At 51.5% G+C, this 23632-nt stretch overlaps 4 protein-coding genes across 4 annotated transcripts; 3 read left to right on the top strand and 1 right to left on the bottom strand.

Annotated features, from left to right (window-relative positions):
• Positions 1-176: 176 nt before the first annotated feature.
• On the top strand, positions 177-7905 carry BU24DRAFT_352794 (uncharacterized protein; the record flags this gene model as incomplete). Its single annotated transcript, XM_033523749.1, has 11 exons — positions 177-620; positions 672-1254; positions 1303-2129; positions 2183-2660; positions 2712-3400; positions 4722-4976; positions 5268-5339; positions 5361-5450; positions 5491-7542; positions 7600-7706; positions 7761-7905. 11 exons carry the CDS (start codon positions 177-179, stop codon positions 7903-7905), a joined length of 5742 nt encoding a protein of 1913 aa, XP_033380547.1.
• Positions 7906-8529: 624 nt separating this feature from the next.
• On the top strand, positions 8530-9313 carry BU24DRAFT_353000 (FeS cluster assembly scaffold IscU; the record flags this gene model as incomplete). Its single annotated transcript, XM_033523759.1, has 3 exons — positions 8530-8698; positions 8783-9091; positions 9153-9313. The coding sequence occupies 3 exons, from the start codon at positions 8530-8532 to the stop codon at positions 9311-9313; spliced, it is 639 nt and encodes a 212-aa protein (XP_033380546.1).
• A 1898-nt stretch (positions 9314-11211) lies between these two features.
• On the top strand, positions 11212-14398 carry BU24DRAFT_397126 (DNA mismatch repair protein). Its single transcript, XM_033525332.1, has 3 exons — positions 11212-11440; positions 11494-11670; positions 11729-14398. The coding sequence occupies exons 1-3, from the start codon at positions 11285-11287 to the stop codon at positions 14171-14173; spliced, it is 2778 nt and encodes a 925-aa protein (XP_033380545.1). The 5' UTR covers positions 11212-11284; the 3' UTR covers positions 14174-14398.
• A 1581-nt stretch (positions 14399-15979) lies between these two features.
• Positions 15980-19143, bottom strand: BU24DRAFT_435601 (uncharacterized protein; the record flags this gene model as incomplete). The annotated part of the gene is made up of 3 exons (XM_033530107.1): positions 15980-17549; positions 17585-18139; positions 18251-19143. The coding sequence occupies 3 exons, from the start codon at positions 19141-19143 to the stop codon at positions 15980-15982; spliced, it is 3018 nt and encodes a 1005-aa protein (XP_033380544.1).
• Between the last annotated feature and the right edge of the window lie 4489 nt (positions 19144-23632).

The raw sequence follows: 23632 nt of genomic DNA, 5'->3' as shown, positions 1-23632 counted from the left end.
GTTGCACACATGCGGTTTAGTTCCGTTCCAGCTATGGGCGGGCCCACGCTAAGTTACCGTCGGTGCGTTTCTGTTTTTGGGACGGACGGAGAATCGTTCTGCCGTTCCGCAACATTTTTTCTGAACGCATGTCGGCATCAACGACGACGTGATAACCAGAGTATCAAACCACAATAATGGCGGATAATGGTCTCAAGAGAAGGAGAGATTCGGAGGGTGCTGATGCAGCCGACAACAAAGCCACGAAGCGGCGGCAAAAGCTCCGGCACCGACAGCTCGATGGAGACGAATTGAAGCTACTGAAGCTCTATGAGGACCTGGCGGCCGAATCTGACAATGTCCGCCTCGAAGCCGCCAAGCAGCTCATCATGAGATTCTCACCGGATGCTGACCCTGCTCCGTCTGCCGAAGCTGTGGAGAAGGCTTTGAATCGTATCATTCGAGGTCTTTGCAGTCAGCGCAAGGCGGCACGTGTTGGATTCTGCGTCACCCTAACCGAATTGCTTCGACAGTTGTTCGGTTCTAGTGGGAAGAAGATCGAGGGTTTCAATGTTGATGTTAAGACTCTCATTGGTCTGGTTGAAGAGAAGACGAAAGTAGAGGGCAATGTCCCTGGACAGGTATGTGGAACCTTTTCGGACTTCGCCCGGTTGTGCTAATATCAAAGACAGGAGAGGCGTGACCATTTGATTGGCAAGCTGTTTGGCTACAAGGCCATGATGCAATCGTCGATCTTGCTCGAGCCAGAATTTTCTCCGGAATGCTGGAACACTGTCCTGGACCACATCTATGGAATGGCACGCGACGTACCCTGGCTTCGAGAGGAATGCGGCTTGATCCTCGTCGAGGCTGTAAAGAGCCTCAAAGATCATTCGGACGGTAGCACTGCTGTTTCAGACCTTGTGCAACGGCTCGACACTTTCAAATTGACCAACACGCCTGAGGGTGTCGCTATCTGGCTTGCTGCCCGTGCGGATTTCAAGGACGTTCTTCCAAGCAATGTTTGGCACCATGATGATCCGCTTTCAAAGAAGGAGAGGTCGAGATTGGCAAAGATTTTGAAGGAAGACTTCCGCAGCGTCTCGCAAGATGGAAAGGAGGAGGCCATTAAGTCAGCAGCTGCCAACCCAAATCCAATCTTTGCATGGGATTTGGTTCTCTCTGAAATCCTACGCAGAGATGAAGAAGCAAAGGCAAAGAAGAAGGATTCCGCGAAGACGGACTTTCCGCAGTTCTGGTTGGACACTGTTGATGGTAATTCGAATTTCTCCATCAAGATATATGCATACTGACCATTTGTAGGCAATCTCCTCTCGTCGTCATCCTCGCATGAAAAGAAACTATGGGGTATCAAGCTTTTCACTACGCTCATCAACGCCATCCCTGACTGGGCGATTCCTGCACTGTTCAGTCCTAACTTGATGCGTACTTTGATCAATCAGAGCAGAAAGGGGGACAGGTTTTTGCACGCTGCAGCATTGGCAGCCCTGAAGGGTGTCCAGCACAGAGTGCAGCGACAAGGAGAGGCTGCATTGCCTATATTCGAAGCCATGACGACCAAGAATGGCACGATTGAATTCGACAAGCTCACTCAAACCAAAACCCTCGAGCAGATTCTGCTATCGACCGATGACGATACTCTTCGTGAACTTGTCGGCCACTTGCGATCTCTTGTTCTCCGACCGGATACACAAGACCAGGCCACTGCAGCCTCCCGTCGCCAGACAATCGCCGACCTGCTTCTCAACACCGTGAAACAGTACAAGCATTACGACAGTGACGTCTTCAGCAGTGGTGACGAGCTTGACAACTGGCTCCGAACTGTTTTTGATGTGCTCATTGAACACGCGTATTTCATCCCAACAGAGAGCGCGAAGACCAGCAAAGTACCACTTCCACCCATCACGGATGCCACCCGCAAGATCTTCCAAGAGCGACTGGCTTCTTGCCTCACGCGACTACTCAAGGTCGACACGGCATCCAGGTCATCTTTTGCAAAGCTGATCATCGATATTATTCGGAAGAAGGCTACTTCATCGAAGCATCTGACGCTTCTGTTCAAGGCTGAAAAGCTTGTCATGAAGACAATCGATGATGCATTCCAGTCCCTGGATGCCATCGCCGCTAAGGTAAATATGGACATGGACTTCTCACTTTAATCACATTGCTAATTGTCTACCAGAAAAGCAAAAGTAAGAAGAAGTCGACCTCCGAAGGTCTGGTCTTGCTTTATTCGGTCGCTCTCCTCCAGGTATTCGAGGGTGACACCGATGCCGTCATGCTGCTCGAAGAATTAGATGCAGCCCGCAAGTCTCTCGACACGAAGAGCAAGACATCATCTGAAGATCAAAGCCCATTTGTAGAGATCATCCTCTCCTTCCTAGGAAACCCCCGTGTCTTATTCCGCAACATCGCCCAGGATGCTTTTGGCGTGTTCGCGGCCGATATCACCGCCGAAGGCCTGCAGTCTTTAACAGAGCTCCTGGATACCCCAGAAAACGAAAACGGCCAGAAGGAGCTATTTGCTCAGGGTGACGAGGACGCAGAAGAAGCGGGTTCCGGCAGTGAGGACGATGACGAGGACGCCTCAGACGTCGAGATGGTTGATGGAGAAGACAAGGCTGAGAACGACAGCGCAGACGATTCCGATTCGGACTCAGGTTCGGGCTCAGATTCGGACAGTGACTCCGATGATGAAGACGGGGCAGCAGCAGACGCAGATGAGGACGATGAAGAATTGACAGCATTCGATAACCTGCTAGCGCAAACCCTCCAAACCTCCAGGGCAAACGTCGACCCCGACGCCCAAGATGACTCTTCCGAGGAATCAGACATGGACGACGATCAGATGATGGCCCTGGACCCCCATCTCGCCAAAATCTTCAAGGAGAGGAGCAAGGTCACCAACAAGAAGAAGCAGCGCCAGGATGCAAAGCAGACCGTGGTGCAGTTCAAGTCACGCGTGCTCGATCTCCTCTCCATCTACTTGGAGAAACAGTACTCCAATCCCCTCAGCATCGAGGTCCTCTTGCCGCTCCTCCGACGCATTCGCACCGGTGCCAACAATCCTCTCACGAAGAAGATCGACGGCGTCGTCAAGGCATACACAGTCACTCGCAAGAACCGCAAGACGCCTCTCCCCACGCCCACCGATGTCTACCACGTCTGGAAGACACTGGACTCCATCCACGAGGAGATGAAGCTGGGCGGCTCGAGCATCCACGCCACGGCATGCAGCAACGCCAGCCTCCACCTCGTCAAGATCCTGGTCAAACTCGACAAAGCCAACTACGCCAAGGTCGTCGACGTCTACGCCGCGATCCAGAAAGAGTGGTTCATGGAGAAGAAGTCCAAGATCCACCCAGTCCTCTTCACCGCGTTCCAAACGTGGTCGACGTCAGTCAAGAACCAGGGGAAATTCTAGAGCAGCAAGAAAAGCTTTCATCGTATGTACTTCTTGTATACAATGTACAATGTAGATTAAAAAATACCCCAACCATAGAATAGCCAGTCCCGCATCACCAAATCAAAAGGCACATTTGCCATATCCCTCACATGCTCTTCACACCATTCAACACATACATCCCCTGGTCCCCTTCACTAACCTCTCCCCCTCCCTCACCACGCCGCCGGAAACTTCCTTCCATGGTCCAACACAGCATTCTGGTTCTCCACGACAATATAATCGACCCCAAGAATCATCCTCATCGACGTATGATCGATGAAATTCGCCTCGTCAGGCTGGATCTTCTCCACGTACTCGGGATCCGTACTCATCGCCTGCAGCGTCTCGAGGTCGGGAACCCAGAACTCCGCCGCGCCGTCGAACTCCAGCACCGTGGGGCCGCCGGGGATGCGCAGGAGGTCGCGGTAGGCGGGCGTGGAGTGGTACTGTCAACTCCTATTAGTATTTGTCCAACCGGCCATCCTGCCGGATATACTTTCGATGGGTGAATGGGAAGAGGGAGATCTTACCTGAGCATACTTGACGACCCCGATGCGCAGATGGAAGTCACGCGCGAGCTCGGCGTGCTTGTTCGCCCAGTAGTCGTCGAACTGCTCGGGCGTGATGCCGGGTTTTCGGTCGTAGAACAGCTTCGCGTGGTACAGGCGCTCCGTGTTCTTCGTGCAGGCGGGCTTGTAGCTCAGACAGCAGCAGCCGTCGGGCACGGTGTAGTTGTTGCTGGTGGTTGCGGGGGAGGCTGGGTTTGGGGGGCATGTTGGTGAGGCGAGGGCGAGGGGGATGGGGAGGGAGAGGAGGAGGGTGGTGAGGAGTTTCATGATGGGAGGATTGAAGATGGGGTTGGTTGGTGAGGTTGGTGGTGATGTAGCGATTTCTAAGTCATGTTGAAGACATGTTCTATTCGGTTTTTATATTCCCAAATTCTATGACATCGATTCGCCTCGCATAAGTCTAATCTTAAAATCACGACAGCATCAAGATGGTGAGGCTGAGCCCAAATATCGTCTTTTTACTCCCCAAGTAGACATTTGCTCGTATAGTATTATGCTTGTGGAGTCTAGTGTCGGTCGTCCATCGTTGAGGCTGTGGTGGGCCTGAAGAAAGTATCGCCGCTCAGCGAAGAGGTACCGGCAACCGGGTTCGAGAAATATTACTATGCATTGCTAAATCGGTAAAAGGTCCTCAGGTACCTGGGAATGGAGAGTGCTGTGGAGATTGGGGGCCGTTGGGGTTTGGGTTTTATTGGATGGGGAGGTAGATGATGTTGGGTGGAATTCCACTTATGGGGAATTTGAGTATGCTTTGCCACGGGATAATTTCTCATCATTGTAGATCTTTTGATGATGTCGTAGTGCTAGCTCTTTTAAGTAGTCTTTCGTTCTTGAGATTGCCTAATGGCAACAGATACACTGTCTTAAATCAATCTAATGATCTAGCGGAGAGATCTGTACAAGATATCAATCATAAAATGTTAAATATATCATTTAGAGGAGGTGCCAATTCGAAATGCCATGTATCTCGTAGTGTGGCAATTCCATTGTCTCGGGGTCATATTGGCTTTCACTGAGTCTGTACCCCAGATGTGGCTAACTATGCAATGTCAGCTTGATGTCGGATCTCTGCCTGGTCGATTTGCCCCACCACAGCTTCGGAGCCTAGTTCGTCGTCATTCCGCACTTCTGCAACTCTACAACAAACTTTCCCCGCCACGACAAACACCAAAAGAACACACGACTCCTTTCTTTTCTAGCGTTTCTTTTTGGAGGGAACAGTATATCCTGAGATCATCATCGTGTCACCCTAGACGGAAAAAATGGCCTGCACGCACATCAACGCACCAGGTAAAGGCCCCCGCCCTCCGCCTCGCAGCTGCAAAGTATACTAACAAAGTACAGAGCTTCGTGCCCCCGGTCCGACGCAATCAGTGTATCGCGAAGATTGCACCCAATGCTTTGACTCTATCGTAAGATTCAATCCAAGAGCTTCTGTTTTGATTTTCCACCCGTCGAGGCTAACGCCAACTGCAGGATGACCCCACCGGCCTCGATGTGTGCCTATACTGCTTCAACGGCGGCTGCACTGGCGAGAATAACCACAGCCTCCTCCACGTCTCCTCGCGCCAACATCCTCTCGTACTAAACATCAAACGTACCCGCAAGAAGGTCAAGCGCGATGAGCCGCCGCAGAAGATGTCGAAGCTTGCCATTGCGGCTGAGACGGAAGCTGACCGCTACGACACCACAACCCAAGTGAAGTGCTATGAGTGTGGCGTTGAGGATGTAGATGATCAGTCGGGAAAATTGTCGGAGGTGGTTGCTGCTGTTCTCAAAGCAAATACGTTCGCAAGGCAAGAGGAAGTCAAGGCCTGGGAGCAGGAGCTTACGGCCTGCGAGCACACACTATGTCTGGAGCAGGAAACATCCAGGCAAATAGAATCCCAGAATCTTGGTCACTGCTCGGCCTGCGACCTCAAGGAGAATCTCTGGCTATGCCTTACGTGCGGCAATCTGGGATGCGGTCGTGCCCAGTTCGGTGGCGTCGGAGGCAATTCGCATGGACTGGCACATACGCAGACAACGAACCATCCCGTCGCTGTAAAGCTGGGATCACTTACGGCCGATGGTACTGCGGATATTTACTGTTACGCATGCGACGAAGAGCGAGTCGATCCCGAACTTCCTAACCATCTTTCGCACTGGGGCATCAACATCAAGGACCGGATCAAGACTGAGAAGAGTTTGACGGAGATGCAAGTGGAACAGAACCTTCTATGGGAGTTCTCTATGACCACTGAAGATGGAAAAGACTTGAGGCCATTGTTCGGTGCTGGTTTTACCGGACTGAAGAATCTGGGCAACAGCTGTTATTTGGCCAGCATTCTGCAAAGCTTGTTTTCTTTCCCTGAATTCGCGGACCGTTATTATCTTCCTAGACAGTCAGCTCCCGAGACACCCAACCCCGCAGAAGATCTCGAAACCCAACTGCGTAAAGTTGCGGATGGTCTCCTTTCTGGAAAATATTCCAAGCCTGACAGCGATGTCTTCGTTTCTGAGCAGACTCCAGAGAATCATCATCAGAAAGGCCTTGCGCCAGCGATGCTCAAACACCTCATCGGTCGTGGACACGCTGAATTCTCGACTATGCGACAGCAAGACGCTTTTGAACTCTTGCTTCACCTTCTCAAGATTGTTTCCCGATCGCAGCATGTTGCTCCTCAGAAGGACCCCGTCGATGCATTCAGATTCGTCATGGAGCAGCGATTACAGTGCACCAACTGCAAGAAGGTCCGCTATCGCACGGACGAGCAGGAGAATATATCCATCCCTGTACCTATTCGACGAGTACCAAAGGACCAGAGCATGGACGTCACAGACAGTTCGGGCAAAGAGAAGGAAAAGGAGGAATTCGAGCCAGTGACATTGAAGGAGTGTCTTGACATATTCACAGCTGATGAGCTGGTGGAGCTAACATGTGCCTCATGCAAGAGCAACGCAGGTTTCACGAAAAAGAGCATGTTCAAGACGTTCCCCGCAGTCTTGGCTGTGAATGCTCGACGATTCGAGCTGGTGAACTGGGTTCCAACGAAACAGGACGTTCCCGTCATAGTAGACGACGAGCCTTTTTCATTCGATGCATACAAGTCTCACGGCCTTCAGGAGAACGAAGAGGAACTCCCGGAGGATGCTGATGCCGGCGCTGGAGCCTCATCGAAGTGGATACCTAACGAGGGGGCTCTATCGATGCTGGAGGCGATGGGATTCCCGCGTGTCAGGTGCGAGAAAGCTTTGCACGCAACTGGCAACGCAGACCCAGAGGCTGCTTCGAACTGGCTTTTTGCACATATGGAGGACCCGGATATCGACACACCTGTGGACTTCAACGCAGGCAGTGGTTCAACAGGCGGTGCTGCATCAGCCATTGATCCCGAGAAAATCGAGTCACTTGGGGCTATGGGCTTCAGTGCACCACAGGCGAGACAAGCCTTGAGAGAGACTGGTGGTGACATGGAGCGTGCTGTCGACTGGCTGTTCAGCCATCCGGATGCAGCGGGTGACTTTGATGATGGTACCAACACAGAGGTACTGTTGCTCACATGTTTATTACATTTGGTCACGATATGCTAACGTAAAGAATAGACAGCTGCAGAACCTGGAGAGAGGGTCTTACCCGGTAGCGAGACGTTGCCCGCCAACTTCCAACTCCAGTCGATCGTGTGCCACAAAGGAACCTCTATCCACGCTGGGTAAGCTACATTCCAATTTGACTTTGTACTCTATTTACTAATGAGGAAATTTAGGCATTACGTTGCATTTGTTCGAAAACAAATTCCTGGCGAGCAGTCCGTATCCTGGGTCCTCTTCAACGACGAGAAGGTCGCAAAAGCAGCCGACATCGACGAGATGAAGAAGTTCGCATATGTCTATTTCTTCAGACGTTTGTAAGACAGATGGATCTAGGTTTCTAGTCTGCAGGAGCGGAGGCATAGGCGGAGACTAGCAATTGGCGACGGAGCACCGAGTTGACGGTGTAGCCTCGGTCATACCTGGCATTTCATTGGGCTCGGCCGCCGGACCGGTGATAAGAATCAAGCATGCGGGACCGTCCAATACAGCGAGCAAAAAAGCGAAACTTGACAAAAAAGCATCACAGCATGATAGCATTAGATATCATAGACGAGAGAAATGAACTGGTCGTCACATACCCCATGTCTTCACGATTGCGATGTGATGTGCACCCTCGGAGATGTAGGATCTGATCCGATAACAGATTGATTGCCATCTCCGAAAACGTGGGGTCTTCATTGCCAAGACCATGGATTAGAGGCGAAACGCTCGGACCATCCATTCATGACGCTTGTACCGCTCGTCCTTTTAGCATTTCTTCTTCCCTCGTCACTCTCTAGCGCCAGCATCAACCCTCCTCAACCCTCAACCTTCAACTCTCCACCCACTCCTACTCACCACGCATACGCACCCACCTCATTACTTTGTCATCGATTGTCGACGCGCAATCAGTTCGATATTAATCCAACACACCACACCACCTCACACATACAGTTCTTCGCCATGTTCAGAAGAGTTGCATCTGCGGTTCCCGCCCAGGCCGGACGAGTTCTTGCATCGGGAGCCAGGCCGAACATTGCCTCTCCTATCCGCCGTGCAGCACCCGCCACAGTCGTTGCTACCAGCAGGCGGCAGTATCACGAGAAAGATAAGTTGCCCTTTCCTGCGTTTTGTCGAAGCTGCGGGCCAGGCGAAGTCGTTTGGGTCCAATTCGCCTCCGATATCTGTTGGTCATAATTTTGATATCGACGTAAAGCTAACAACCACTCACTGCTAGACCACTACAACCGTCCCCGTAATGTCGGTTCCATGTCGAAGGCCGACACGGACGTTGGCACCGGTCTCGTCGGAGCCCCAGCATGCGGCGATGTGATGAAGCTTCAGATCCGTGTGGACCCCAACAACAACACCATCAGCGACGTCAAGTTCAAGACCTTCGGATGCGGAAGTGCAATTGCAAGCTCAAGTTATTTGACTGAGCTCGTGCGGGGGATGACTTTGGAGGATGCTGCTAAGATTAGGAATACCGAGATTGCTAAGGAGCTTTGCTTGCCACCTGTAAAGTGTAAGTTCAATTCGACGTACATGAATCATCACAACCCATGAGTATTAACCTTGCATTGCAGTGCATTGCTCTATGCTTGCCGAGGATGCCATCAAGTCCGCCATCTCCAACTACTACACCAAGAACCCCAAGGCAAAGCAGACCAACCTCGGCGGCACATCCGCCTCTCTCCCCAAGGTCGAGGTGGAAACCATTACAGAGCCCCGCGCCGCAACAGCATGAAGGAATTGACGGATTGAAATTGAGACCACAGTGCGGAGATGGAGTTGATGGCAATAAAAATCCGGAGTTGAACTTCGCGTACATGACCTCGTGTTTCGAAGGCGATCACGGGATTGACTGGCCCGTATGAATCCATACCCTTCTTTTCGTTCAGGGTTCTTTTGGAGTTTTTCTTTTTTTCTCCTCGGTCAAATCGGAAATGGATTGAAGATTTTGGACGGTAGGCAGCATACGGATGAACAAATTGGTTGGAGGTGTGTGTACATGCGTACGCCGCTAGGATGATGCATCCTACTACCTACTACCTATGTGCACTACTTAGCATATTTGCAATATTGAAAGAAACTCATTCGAAATACCGACCAAACCCGTGACTTCCAATCCATCTCTCCTGGCTCAACACAGCAGGCAGCACCATGTGACGAAAATGAAGAAAATGCGTCTGCGGCATCGCAATCGAGATGAATATCAATTCAGCATCTCAAAAAATCATCTCAATGGGACAAACATCCAATGGTATAATTGTAGATTAATAGAAAAAAGAGCGAATCGACGTCTACTTCTATGATAACAAAAGATCCCCCCTAGAGCTTCCCAGCCCGCATGAGCTGACCATCACGCCACGCCACCTTCCCCCCCCCCATCCCTCTGACGTCTGCTCTCGCTCCTGTGCGGGTGCGGGACCAACATCTGATAAAAATCACCATTTGTGCGTGTGCGTGCGACTGTGCGAGCGAGATTGTCGGATCTGATAACAGTAGCCAGCAAAGCAGGGCAGGGTGGCGAGCAAACGAAACGCAAACGCTACGCTTGGCATATGTGCCGTCAGTCAGTCGGTCATTATTATTTCACGAAACGCTCGTGTCCCTTTTTCCGTCGGGCGACGCGGGAATTTCTGACTCCTCCCCGTCCTCCTCCTGCTCGCCGTCGTCTTTTCTTTTCCGGCGTGCAAGCCTGTTTTTTTTTATTACTATTTGGAATCTTGGGCGACGGCCGGCCGGCGAGCGGCTAAGGGAAAAAAAGTGACGGTGGAAGTTTCCGCCTTTTGGACGTATTGTTGAAGCAGAGGGACGGTATTATTAATCGGGGGTTTGGGGTGGATATGTGACTGGGATGTTGTGGAATGGGGCATGGGAAATTGGGAATAGAGAGATGGCTATGTGGGTCGGAGGTGGTTTAGTTGGGTTTGTTGGATCGTTGATGGGATGGGATGGGGGTTTGGTAGGTGATGAGGTATGTGGTATGGAGCGTATTGAGTTGTTTCATATGGAAATGGAAGTATATACTATTTCCAGAAATCATTTATGGCAATGGTAGAAATGGTGCTGGCAACAATGGACGATACGCTGTATGGTGAGTTGTTTGGCACATGCTTTCAGGAGCTTGCTTGAATTCGAATGAGCTAACTAGCAGTTATGAATAATTCCAACAACGTTACATATCGTTCATCTGATAACGGGCGAGGAGGATGTCCAATTCTTCAGATTGAGACACTTGTGCAAGAGAGCATACCAAGTTAAATGACACAGCTATTATCTTTGAAAATCCATTGAAGTGCAGGAGAGTCCCACCGTGCCAACAGCTCAATCTGATATTGGTTCTTTTAGGTAGACGGGACGGAGTGCAGATTGGACATTTATCAGATGTGGGATGCGATTCATTAGATACGGATTTTAGGCTCATTTGATGCTGCTATACTCCGTACTTTCAGTAGTTTGTTAGCAATAGCCACAGCTCTCTAGAGACCAAATGAAGCGATGATATGTGTCTGTGCACATCATGAACGTTGTCCCCAACCCCAGGGGCGCGTCGGGGCGGTGGCAAGCGGCAGAACGCGTGTCGCGTCGCCCATTAAGTGGAAAGTGGAAAGTGCAGTTCTGCCAAGTCCAATCAATTCCTCTACATCACAGAACCACTTCATCTTTTGAATCGTCTTCGTTTACTTGTTATAATAGGTGTTTGTAGGCAAAAATGGCGTCACGACCGGAGCTGAAAGAAGAGGACGAGTCGAGCTTCTGTAAATTCTTCCGCAACTTGCCCCAGCCGGGTGACGACACAGTACGGATCTTCGACCGTGGAGACTACTATTCCGCACATGGTGAAGATGCGAAGTTCATTGCTACGACTGTAAGTCTGAGAGTCGATTGACGCAATTGAGATTGCTCTGACCATGAGGATAGGTTTATCGAACGAATGCCGTTATCCGCAAGCTTGGCCGCGAGCCCGGCCTCGAATCCGTCACAATGACCGTCATGGTCTACCGCAATTTCTTACGAGACGCGCTGTTCCGATTGAGCAAAAGGATAGAAGTCTGGCAATCCTCTGGAAAGCGGATGGATTGGAAGGTGGCAAAACAGGTACGTCCACCGCCCTCGCCGCCATGGGTATGAAATGTATGGAAACTGACATCGATAGGCTTCGCCCGGAAACCTCCAAGACCTTGAAGACGAACTCGGCGGTCAGATCGAAAACGCACCTATAATATTAGCAGTGAAGATTACAGCAAAAGCGTCTGAGGCTCGACATGTCGGTGTCTGCTTTGCAGATGCAAGCGTTCGAGAGCTTGGTGTGAGCGAGTTTCTTGACAATGATTCTTATTCCAATTTCGAATCGTTGTTAATTCAACTCGGCGTCAAAGAGTGTCTTATACAGGCAGATCCCGCCAAAAAGGATGTGGAGTTGGGAAGGATTAGAAAAATTGCAGACAACTGCGGCTGCGCCATCGCAGAGCGGTCGGTAGCGGACTATGGCACCAAAGACATCGAGCAAGATCTTCCACGATTGCTAAAGGACGAGAAGGCGGCCGGGACCCTTCCCCAAACGGATTTGAAATTGGCCATGGGATCCGCAGCAGCGTTGATCAAATACCTCGGCGTCATGTCCGACTCCTCCAACTTCGGACAGTACCAGCTCTATCAGCATGACCTCGACCAGTACATGAAGCTTGATGCGGCTGCCTTGAAGGCACTAAATCTCATGCCAGGCCCGAGGGATGGTTCCAAAACCATGAGCCTTTACGGACTCCTCAACCACTGCAAGACGCCTACCGGAAGCAGACTGCTTGCGCAATGGTTGAAACAGCCGTTGATGAACATTGTCGAGATCGAGCGCCGCCAGCAGTTGGTGGAGGCGTTCGTCAACGACACAGAGCTTCGACAGACTATGCAAGAGGAGCATTTGCGCTCAATACCGGATCTCTACCGACTTGCAAAGAAGTTCCAGCGCAAGGTAGCCAATCTAGAGGACGTGGTGAGGGCATATCAGGTGATCATCCGTCTTCCTGGATTCCTTGGTACTCTCGAATCTGTAATGGATGAACAGTATCGTGATCCATTAGACGCAGAGTACACTTCAAAACTAAGAGAGTACTCGGATTCGTTCGCAAAACTTCAGGAGATGGTAGAAACGACAGTCGATCTGGACGCGCTTGATAACCACGAGTTCATTATCAAGCCAGAGTTTGACGAGTCATTACGAGTCATCCGTAAACGCCTCGACAAGTTGAGGCGCGAGATGGATGCAGAGCACTCACGGGTGGGACGCGACCTGAACCAAGATACGGAGAAGAAGCTTTTCCTCGAGAATCATCGCGTCCACGGCTGGTGCTTCAGACTGACCCGCAATGAAGCCAGCTGCATACGAAACAAGAGACAGTACAAGGAGTGCTCAACCCAGAAGAACGGCGTTTACTTCACCACCGACACATTACAGCAAACGCGACGCGAATTCGACCAATTGTCCGGCAACTACAACAGAACCCAGGCCGGGCTCGTCAACGAGGTAGTAGCTGTCGCCTCATCATACATCCCCGTGATCGAGAAGCTGGCCGCCGTACTTGCACATCTTGACGTTATCGTTGCTTTTGCCCATGTATCCGTCCACGCACCAACATCATATACCCGACCTACGATGCACAAACGAGGAACCGGAAACACCATCTTGAAAGAAGCCAGACATCCGTGCATGGAAATGCAGGACGACATCTCCTTCATCACCAACGACGTGAGCCTCGTCCGGAAAGAGAGCGAATTCCTGATCATCACCGGTCCCAACATGGGCGGAAAGTCGACCTACATCCGCCAGATCGGCGTCATCGCCCTCATGGCCCAGATAGGCTGCTTCGTGCCCGCGTCCTCCGCCGAGCTCACCATCTTCGACTGCATACTCGCGCGCGTCGGCGCCAGCGACAGCCAGACCAAAGGCGTATCGACCTTCATGGCGGAGATGCTCGAGACGGCCAACATCCTCAAATCCGCGACCAAAGAATCCCTCATCATCATCGACGAGCTCGGCCGCGGCACCAGCACATACGACGGCTTCGGCCTCGCCTGGGCCATCTCCGAACACATCGTCAAGGAGATCGGCGCCTTCGCCCTCTTCGCCACGCACTTCCACGAGCTCACCGCGCTCTCCGACACCTACAAACAAGTACAAAACATGCACGTCGTGGCACACATCTCCGAAGGCACCACCTCCTCCCCCTCCTCCTCCTCCGCACCATCCAAGAAGCGCGAAGTCACCCTCCTCTACAAAGTCGAACCCGGCGTCTGCGACCAATCCTTCGGCATCCACGTCGCCGAGCTCGTCCGCTTCCCCCAGAAAGTCATCAACATGGCGAAGCGGAAAGCCGACGAGCTCGAGGACTTCTCCGGCAAGCACGAGCAGGGGTTCGAGCAGGCTTCCAAGGAGGACGTCGAGGAGGGCAGCAAGCTGCTCAAGGAGATGCTCGTCGCGTGGCAGGCGGACGTGCAGAGCCAGGGCCTCACCAAGAAGCAGCAGGTCGCGAGGATGCAGGAGCTGGTCCGGGGGAACGAGAGGTTGTTGCAGAATGGGTTTTTCAAGGGTATCCAGGCGCTGTGAGATGAGTAGTCTTTCCGAATCTGAATACTCGTGCTTGGGGACACATCGCGGCGTTTGGTAGGGGTTAAGGGGTATGGATAGCTTTTTATCAGCTTAGGGTAAGGAATAAGGACGGTTTGGTTTCTGGTATCATGTATGCATAAGGTACATTACATCACATTACGTTAGAAGATTTTCACAGAGAATGTAAAAAGGCGAGCGACGCAGGAGCAAGCCGATCTTCAGACATTTCCAATGATCCAATTGCGTTCACTACGTGACCTATTCCACGCACGCATATTCCTATAAGCTTTGCGAGACTGAGAGTCAAGGGGAAGAGGACCCCCATCGTAGATTCGATGGGCACGACTGCACTTCTCTCTCACACACATTCGAACACAGGGCTGGTTCGCATGTCTCTCACACACAGTAGATCCGTACGTTCATCAGTGCCGGTCGTTTTCATGATTCGTACGTTAGATCCACACATACGCGAGATAGGTGGGAAGCGAAATCGTGGTATTGGATCTCGAGATTTAGAGTGGAAGGGGTGGTGATGCGGAGATGGGATATCTTGTATGTATGGTACGATAGTGAGGGAGTGAGAGTAGAGAGCATGCGCGATCAGTCTCTCGAGTTTGTATATATGCACAGGTAGAATATACAGGAGGGCGGATGTGATCTGTCCACTCTTGAAGCGTGAACATAAAGTGAGCAGAGACAAAAAGCACAGCACAATCAACATTTCACATATTCTCATGTTCTCATTGTTGGTTATAGGCATTCGATTTTCCTATCTTAAGTTCCCTTCCTTACTCCTTCCAGCTCTCGAAAGACAGGTTTGAAGGAAGGAGAGAAAGGTGGTAATTATCGAAAAGTCCTAAGGTACACTTTCATCTTATTCTTCTTCCTATTCCCAACCGGTAATGTCCCACCCACGTTTCCTACAAGTCCCGCCGTGCCACTTGGTTCGTGGTTCTTTCGGCGGTCTGTTTGATGGGATAAGATAGGGTGGGAGGGGGAAAGGGAAGGGGAAGTGCTGGAGGAGCTGGTTTTCTTTCTTTCTCTCTCTCTTCGAATGCAGAGAGGTATGTGTAAGCAAGCATGCCATCCACAGGTGGTGTTATCCTTTTGCCACTGAAAGGTCCATTCAGTACGGGCTGCGGCTGCGCTTGCTGCTTCAGAGAAGAGGTGCTCGAGCGTACACGCTCGGTCTCTTCATTGTAAGTAAATGAAGACTTTTTTCCGTCTAATAACGATCAAGCATGATATCGTCTTCATTGCTTGTTTGCTTGCCCCACGACGTCCGAGATCAACGCTTTCACTCTCATGACGGGACTGATGACGCTCATGCTGCAACTTACAAGGACGAAGTGAAGTTTAGGGGGAGGCGTGAGGCAAGGCAAAACGGGGGAAGGGCATAATAAAAACAGGGCTGGGGGATGAGTTACCCCCATTGTGAATGTTCAAAAAAGGACGTTTAAAGGGCTAGATTAAACCAATACAGTGGACAAGAACACCTCGCTGAATTGCGAATCTGAGAAACCGAACAAGCCCAACATCGTCATAGACCTCAAAGAAAGGATTGAATAGGTGGTTGGTACAAAAAGCTCGTCGAGGGGTCTTCGTCCCCGGCATACAGTGCAAATACAAGGGTTGAGAAAAGAAAATCGTAAGGGCTGTGCAGCCAGAATAATGCTCAGCGGGCGTCCGCGTGAGCAGGTCTATGGTCGTAAATCCGTGTGTATGGGGTATCTGTTTTCGATCTTCAGGGTGATTGATGGGAACCTCTGAGATCCTTGAAATACAAAAGATGAAAAAAATTGCCTATGGGTCTGGATATACGAGTGAAAGAAGAGAATTTGCACCTCGTACATCGTGACGATCCAAGGACTTTGGTGATTTCTTTACAGGTTGGGGGGATGGGTTGTTTTGAGCATCCGTGATTTTGAGCTTGAGCTTCTTCTTCTCGGCGTCCGGATCGTAGAAGTAGGATGCAGTCACCGGGACGGTGTTCTCGCGAGTGCTGAGCGGAAGCTGGTACTTGAATACGCCGCGGACAATAAGCTGAAAGGGGTGTTGGAGAACCTCTTCCCATCGTTCGGTACCTCCTGCTTCGGTCTTGTTGCCGGGCTTTGACAGGCGCATGCCACCGAGGGAGGAAACGTTCTGTCGTTTGATAGGTGAGCCCTCGAAGGAAAGCGGGGAGTCGAACTTGAATATGCGGCCAAGCAACATGGTTCTTGGCTCTCCATCGCCGATGGGATCTGTTCCTTCATCAACGCCGCCGGTCACGTCGACGGCGTCTTCCGAAATAGGAGTCCAGGTCTCTTCATTCTCATGGTGGCCTCCATGCTCTCGCCACCAACGATCTGAGCCGACGTGCTTGCTTTTAGCGAAAATGTTGACGTCCATGTCGGCGATCGTAACTCCTATGATATTAGGATTAATAGCGTCGACAACCAGGTCGAGCATCAGCTCCTCCTGACTTGCGACGACGTTTTGGATCTCGCGGACATTGACTCCTGTAAGCGGCTTTGTCGTTGCAAACACGAGTCCAACAGCACTGAAGACCAGGACAAGTACGAGGATTGCTAGCACGAGACAGCCGGCGAATCGGCGGCACCATCCGCCGCTATGACGATGGCGACGTTCCATGTGGCGGACAGTGGCACTGTTGCGGTGTCGAGGGGTTCGAACTCGGGGGCTTCGCACCGATGATATCAGTGGCGTGCGTTCGTCGTCCGCCGCGTTCTCAGCATCAATGTCATAAGTCGAGAACTCGCCCTGCTTTCTACTGCCGTTGGCGCTGCCATTACTGTTTCCATTGCCCATATTGAACGTATGGAATCTGGGACTATTAGGCTGCGATGGGTGTCTTGACGACGGTCCGCGTGTTCGAGAAGATTGAGGCATGGAGGAGTCGCTGTCGACGAGCACGTGACTTAGAGCACCCCGCCCCTGACCCTGCCGGCCAAGGTGGTGATGGTGGGTGCTCCCATTCACTCTGGCCGATCCGACGCGAACCGTCCCCTCGCCACGCTCACTACCCTCTTGATCGATGTTCGTGTTGTTGTACGGGTTTGCAAACTTCATGCTGCTCTTCTTGTTGGGGTTCTTGTGCGAATCGCGAATCATCATCGCACGTGGGTCAGCCAAACTCGTGACGGAGGTCATGCTGGGGGTCCTAGAATGGTGATGTTGTCGGCTTCGATGCGGTTGCGAGTCAGGCGGGTTCGACTCGTATATAAATGTGGCATCCGAATCTGATGAGTTGGCCTCGTCCACTGCACTTGCGACTTTCTGTTCGAAGACGTCTGCTTTGGATGAAGCTTTGTGGAAGCTAATGTCAGTACTTTGAATAGGAGGAGATGATGAGAAGTGAGAGAAAGGATGCCTAATCCTCCTTCCTCCCGGGCATCTGGAGATGACGGACTTGTAAGTCGATCGGGTCTCCGCATGCGCGGGGATGTGGCATAGGGACTATGGTAGAACAACGCATGGTGCAATAGCAGAAAGGAAGAGGAAAATCGAGATGACCTACCGGTGCCTGAGTTGATCGAGGGAGCCTTTCGCTTTGGCTTTTGCTTCTCTTTCCTAGGTCTGATGGTCTCGTTGCTGGGTTTTAAGCGCAGACTTCCGTCCACGCGACCAGATGCCGACCTTTCCTGATTGCCTATACTAGCCTGCGCCACTGACGGAACAGTCTCCGTCTCGACTGTCATGTTATTTTTTGAAGGCTCAGCACGAGACTTCGGAGCTGGTGGAATTGATGAAGATGCCTTTGATGCAAGATCAGTCAACTTTTGTGAGCTTGCCGATCGCTTGTCTTGGGTTCTGGTAGTGGTTGTGGGTGTGTCACTCCCACTCTCGGTGTGGAGGCTTGCTCTGGTGCTGAGGTCTTCCGTAACCTTTGACGATGCCCGAGCGTCACTCCGCTCGTCGTCTGAAGCTTTGCGATTGTACGAGGAAGACGATGATGAGAGACTATAGTGAAGCAATTTAGCACGGGTGGGCCTACAACAATGACGTCGTGCGTAACCCGAAGTGTTGCCGAACTTGTCAAAGAAAATGGACAAAACAAAATCTGGAACTTACTCTGGCTGCTCGATGATGTCCGTTCCGGGAGTGGCGGGCAGACTGCCTTCCTGGACTGTCTCGAGTTTCGGTGCGGCGCCGCTCGCCCCCCTTGGTGTTGTTTTCATGCTCACTGGTTGCTCTTCTGGATCACTGAATTTCCCGTCATCTTTCGCAGGAAGGCGAGGGGTGCCTGCAGGCGATGAAGCTTGAACGACGATAGCAGGCGTAGAGGATGGATCGGTTTTTCTTGTTTGAGACTGAGCACGTAGCGAGTTCCTACGGGATCTGGAGCGAGTATCGGAGGAGGGAGGAGGTGACTTTAAGCGCGGCGAGACGGGCCAATGGGGAGTATTATCGCCTGAGGAGTTTGCGGAGTTTGACTTCAGAGGTCGAGGAACTCTGGAAGGGTCCTGGACGGATGCAGGTTGCAGCTGGGGTATGCTCGCCGAGGAGAGGGCGCGCTGTATGGCGGCAGCGGAGGGGACAGTGGTGGTGGTTCCTGGGAGGGTAGGACCTCTACTTGGGCTGACATCGGTGCTGCTCTTGCGCGAACGGAGACCTGCCCTAGGCATGTGGCCAGAGGGAGCTGTTTGCTGGCTTTGCTGGCGCTGCGAGGGCCTGGCAGGTGAAGGGTCTCGCGAGGAGAGCGGCGAATTCGCGATGGACGGCGATGCGGAACCGTTCGAGACGCGCGTTTGGTGGAGAGAGGGTTGGCGGCGTGCAGACCCGCTGTCGGACGCAGACGCGGATGCAGGAGGAGGAGTTGTCTGGGCCTTGTTTGTGGAGGAATCGTGGGAGTCACCGGCGTCGCGAGTGGTGGAGATGTGGAGAGAAGGAGCAGCGGATGAGGTAGGTTCTGCAGACTCCAGGGCACCGGTGATGGAACGATAGGAGTTGTCGTTGGAGGTCATGGTGAAGAATGAATGGGCGTGGGGGCCTGGGCAGGCCGTGGCATGCTGGACGACGTACGATGAGTTGTTCGCTGCTCAGGTACTGGCGTGTCGCGAGGGCCCTGGTAGCAGTGAGGTCCGAGAGAGATATGGTGGTGATGAAGCGAGCGAGCGAGCGAGCCAACCGAACAATAGCGGTCAGTTTAGATTTTAGATGAAGGTGGCCAGTCCGAGCGCGCAACGGGGCGAGAGATTGTTGGAGGAAGGCAACCGAGCGGATGGGATATCCGGCCGTAGTGGCACGCAGGGAGGAAGCAGTCGAATCACATCTGTGGGAGGGGGAACGCGTTGAGCGGAAGGGAGATGTGGGGATGGATGGGGGGTGAAGGTGGGAGAAGAAGAAGAAGAAGAAAGGAAGAAGAAGGGAAGGGGAAAAAGAAGATGATGATGATGGATGGGCGACGTTGGGAGATGGGGAAGTAGTTAGGGTAGGGTATGGGTAGTTAGTAGATGGTAAAATGGGGTGTGGGAGAGGATGGAGATTGGGTTATTTGGGGCGACGGAGGGCGGACGGAGGTTTGGCTGCTTGGCTTACGGGGGCCAGGGCAGCGACAATACAGCAACACTGTAGAGAGAAGAGGGAGGGAGACGGTTCAATGGTGAGTGAGTGGGTTCAGAGAACAACTAATGGGTGAAAGAATTAGGTAGTTGAATCGGGGTGAAAGAGACACTCGTAGTACGAGTAATTACGACTACGGACTGAAGGAGTGGGAGGAGTGAGAAAGTGAGCGAGTGATGACGGAGGTGTGACACGGCGAGAAATACAACCAACTCAGGCACAAGGCACACACTGCACAAAACACCACAGTACAGCACAGCATAGCCCAAGGAAGGTAGTATGTATAGGGTAATTAACCTATAGTTAAGATTACTATATAATAGAATAGAGGATGGTGATAATTCCGTAGCTCCTAGTATGATACATAACACATAACACGTATGCACAGCACACAGTGAAGAGTACACGCACAATAATAGATGAGGATAAAAATCAATAATCAAGAAGAAAAGAAATAGGAAAAACAAAACCAAAATCAATGATCCGATCCACACGAGTCAACGCACAAAGGAAAAAAAGGAAAATAATGAAAAAGAATAAACTCCGTAAAGGTGAAAGTAATTATTATTTCATCATTCGAGAAAGATCTAGGATGACAAAAAGGGCCCACCCATCCGCTCCGTACCGACTCTGACTACTAATTACTACTGCCTGTCTAGGTATACTGTATACTGACCAGTGGTACTTGTCCCTGCCTAGTAATTACTGCCAACTACCAGGTACTCGTCGCACTACACACTATGGCGGCTGGCCCTACTGGAACCGTCCACCCATGTCCGCTGGGCCGCGGTACCGCTGAACCGCCAGGCACACATGCGACCTCTTCCTCGTACCAACTATACTATACTATACACAGTAGTTACGAGTACGAGATACCTAGTCCAGTCAGTCAGTCACTTGTCTCTGTGTGTCGTCCTGTCTTGCTGTCTATCTCGCCTTTGCCAACTCAGCAACCAACCCTCCATCCTTGACTCTCATCTTCATCCCAATCAAACCCTTACCTTACCTCTACCCCCTACCAACAAGTAATCATGCACTGCCAACACAACCTAGACACTTCCTTTTTCCTCTCTCATCCCATCAAAGCCCGCGAATTACCTCCCTGTCCCACTCTCCATCCTCCCTCTCCGTCTACGTCTCGCTATCAGCTGATGTGATATGCGGCCCGAGCATCGAAAGTCACCGTTCCCTTTCTTCCCTCCTGATCGTCATTCCCGAACGATGCTTGTAATGGTAAATAATGCGACAATCATCTTTTTCTCTTGTTCCCCATTCCTGTCTTTAGCTGCCGACCCAATTTGCCGCTACGTTTCCATTTCCGGAGTGGATGTTGCAGAATCACTTACCTTTTTCGATAGGGCTGGGCAGACCACTCGATGCTTGATGCCCTCACAGGCTCGCACCCACTGCGTTCATCCACCCTTCCACCCACCATGCCTATCACTTGGGCGTGGGATGTTGGGCAGAAGAACTTCCAGATCTACCCATTTCTCCACATCCCTTCCCAGTTTATCTACATACATGAATCTATTCCATCCCGTTCATCCTAACGTCCCCAATTAGCGTCCCACGCCATCGGGAGGAGGCCGTCTCCCACGTGCCCTTCCTTCCCAGTTCGTAACAAGCCTCTGCCTCACTCTTCTCCCATCCACCATCTACCCTACACAGTGACATTACACACTCTTCCGTGCTCCATACACTCTCTCCCTTTCCAGCCCACTGAGACCCGTCACAGTCACAGCCCCAAGCCTAGGCCATCCAGTTATCCAACTATCATCCAAGGCTTCGATATGATTCAGATCCTTGTGCCAACTTTGTCTTCCTCGATCTTCCGATCTCCATCGTCACACATGGTCATCCATGCATAGGACCTAGGTATTACGACTACTGTGCAATCTCACGGTAGCAGTAGGAATCGTAACCCGTAGCATTACCAGTGACCACTACCAGCTGCTGCACCAGCCTCACTCGGACGCAACCACCGATCCCACTGGCCAGCCCCTACAGGACTACCCATCACCTTCAGCCCCAGCTAATTACGAGTTCCTAACTTTTCCGACCATGGAAATGCACAGCAGCAGAGGGCTGACCGCGAAGCCTCGCTTCTTCCGAATGTTACTTCACCTACTGCCTACCTAGTCACATGTACGGGTGAATACTCGTCCAGTAGGTACAATACACGCTCATTAGGTAGATGCATTCCGCACATTCCTGTGGCGAAGGCGACGTTGGCCTCCCGGGTGGGCAAGTCCTGCAGGTTGTTCCACGTCGCTCAATAGGTACCACGTGCCTCCTCGTCTCATGCTCGGCTCGACGACCTCCATGAGGACGTGACGTTCCAACACTTGATACTACTCGTACTATATGCACTCTGGGAGTGAATTACCCTTTACGGCAATCTCCCGCCCTCATCCCCATCCTCACCGTTCAGCGTCGTACACGGCCCGGGGAAAAGAGAGGCGCCCGCGGGTTGGAACGTCGCACGGGGACTGTGTGTAGACATCGAAAAACAGGCTTCGGATTCGGGTGTTGGTGAGGATTTGCGCTTCGCTTGTGCACGCCTTTGACGCAGGCCTTCGTTGTCCTCATGTCTTGCTCTGTCCACATGATCGGTTTGCGAGAATACGGTCCTCGGCCAGGTCCTGGCGATGCAGGACTTGTGACAAATGGATGGAATGCCATGCATCCAACTGATGTGCAAAGTAGGATTTCTCTTCAGATCTTGGGTGCGCATACGACACCAGTGTGCCGTTGTACACCAAACCATGCATACACACGCCCAGGCAAATGAGTGCACGAAGTACACTTACACACTCTTTCTGTGCACATGCTCATCAACAGCGATAAATTCGGCGTTAGTGAAACCTGGTTTCTTGATTCGCCGTGTCCGAGTTGTATTCCTTTAGTCATATGTGTTAGATTACTGTTATGCTGCTGCCTGGAAACATCATATGCCTTGGCTTTCTGACGACCACAACGTCTGGGTAAGATACACAGCGGTTCGGGTCGAGAGGATTGGGCTCGGGCTCGTAAGCTGAGGACTTCACGGATCGCCGTAAAGAGTGGTCACGGCAGCGCGCAAGTTACAACTGATACACATGGCAAGATGGCTTTGAATGGCAGACCGCATTTTTCTCGTTGACCAACGTTCGTCTATCTATGTTAAGAAGACAGTGCAGACTGCAAGGAAGACGAACACAAGAAGTCGTCCATCTTCTTCCCACCGAACTGTGAAACATATACAGGTACAACCAGATCCAGCACTTCACTGCGTCCTTTGACTCCAACATCATAAGCCCACATTCGAACTCTCGAAGAAGTCCATCAGTCGATCTTTACAACACTGACCTGACCTCTCACCTCCCCAACGACCCAGAAGACGGGCTTTTTGAGCGTAGATAGTCTCTGTCACTCACGCCAACCAGTTTCTTTCCTTTCAAGATCCAGACGCTTATTTGGCGGTTTGCTTTTATCCATCAACGTACATAAGTTTATCTAAAACAAATATATGTAACGTAGGTGGCATACGAGCCGTGGGGATGGACGAGCCGTGGGTCGTGCCAAGCCCCCACCAAAATCGTAACAAGTTTACGACAAAACACGACTTTTATTGTAAATCGCTACAAATTACTACAAATCGTAGTACTACAAATTAATCGCTACAGTCTCCTGCGTCCTTCTTGCACGTGCGTGAGTTGTGGCCAGTCTCTCCACACGTTTTACAGTGCCTTTTGCCTTTAGTGCTCTCATCTGCCTCCTCCCCATCACCACCCTTCTTCCTCTTGTTACTCTTCTCAACCTCTCTTAAAAGGTTCAAGCGCTGGCCTTCTTCTACAGTAAGTGTCCCTTGACGCTGCAATCGCTTCCTTTTATGAGATCTACGACGATTTG

Source organism: Aaosphaeria arxii (genome assembly GCF_010015735.1).
Source record: "Aaosphaeria arxii CBS 175.79 unplaced genomic scaffold BU24scaffold_8, whole genome shotgun sequence".
Taxonomy (NCBI): Eukaryota; Fungi; Ascomycota; class Dothideomycetes; order Pleosporales; genus Aaosphaeria; species Aaosphaeria arxii.
The sequence above is the reverse complement of the archived record's forward strand: the minus strand, read 5'-3'. Positions and strand labels throughout refer to the sequence as shown.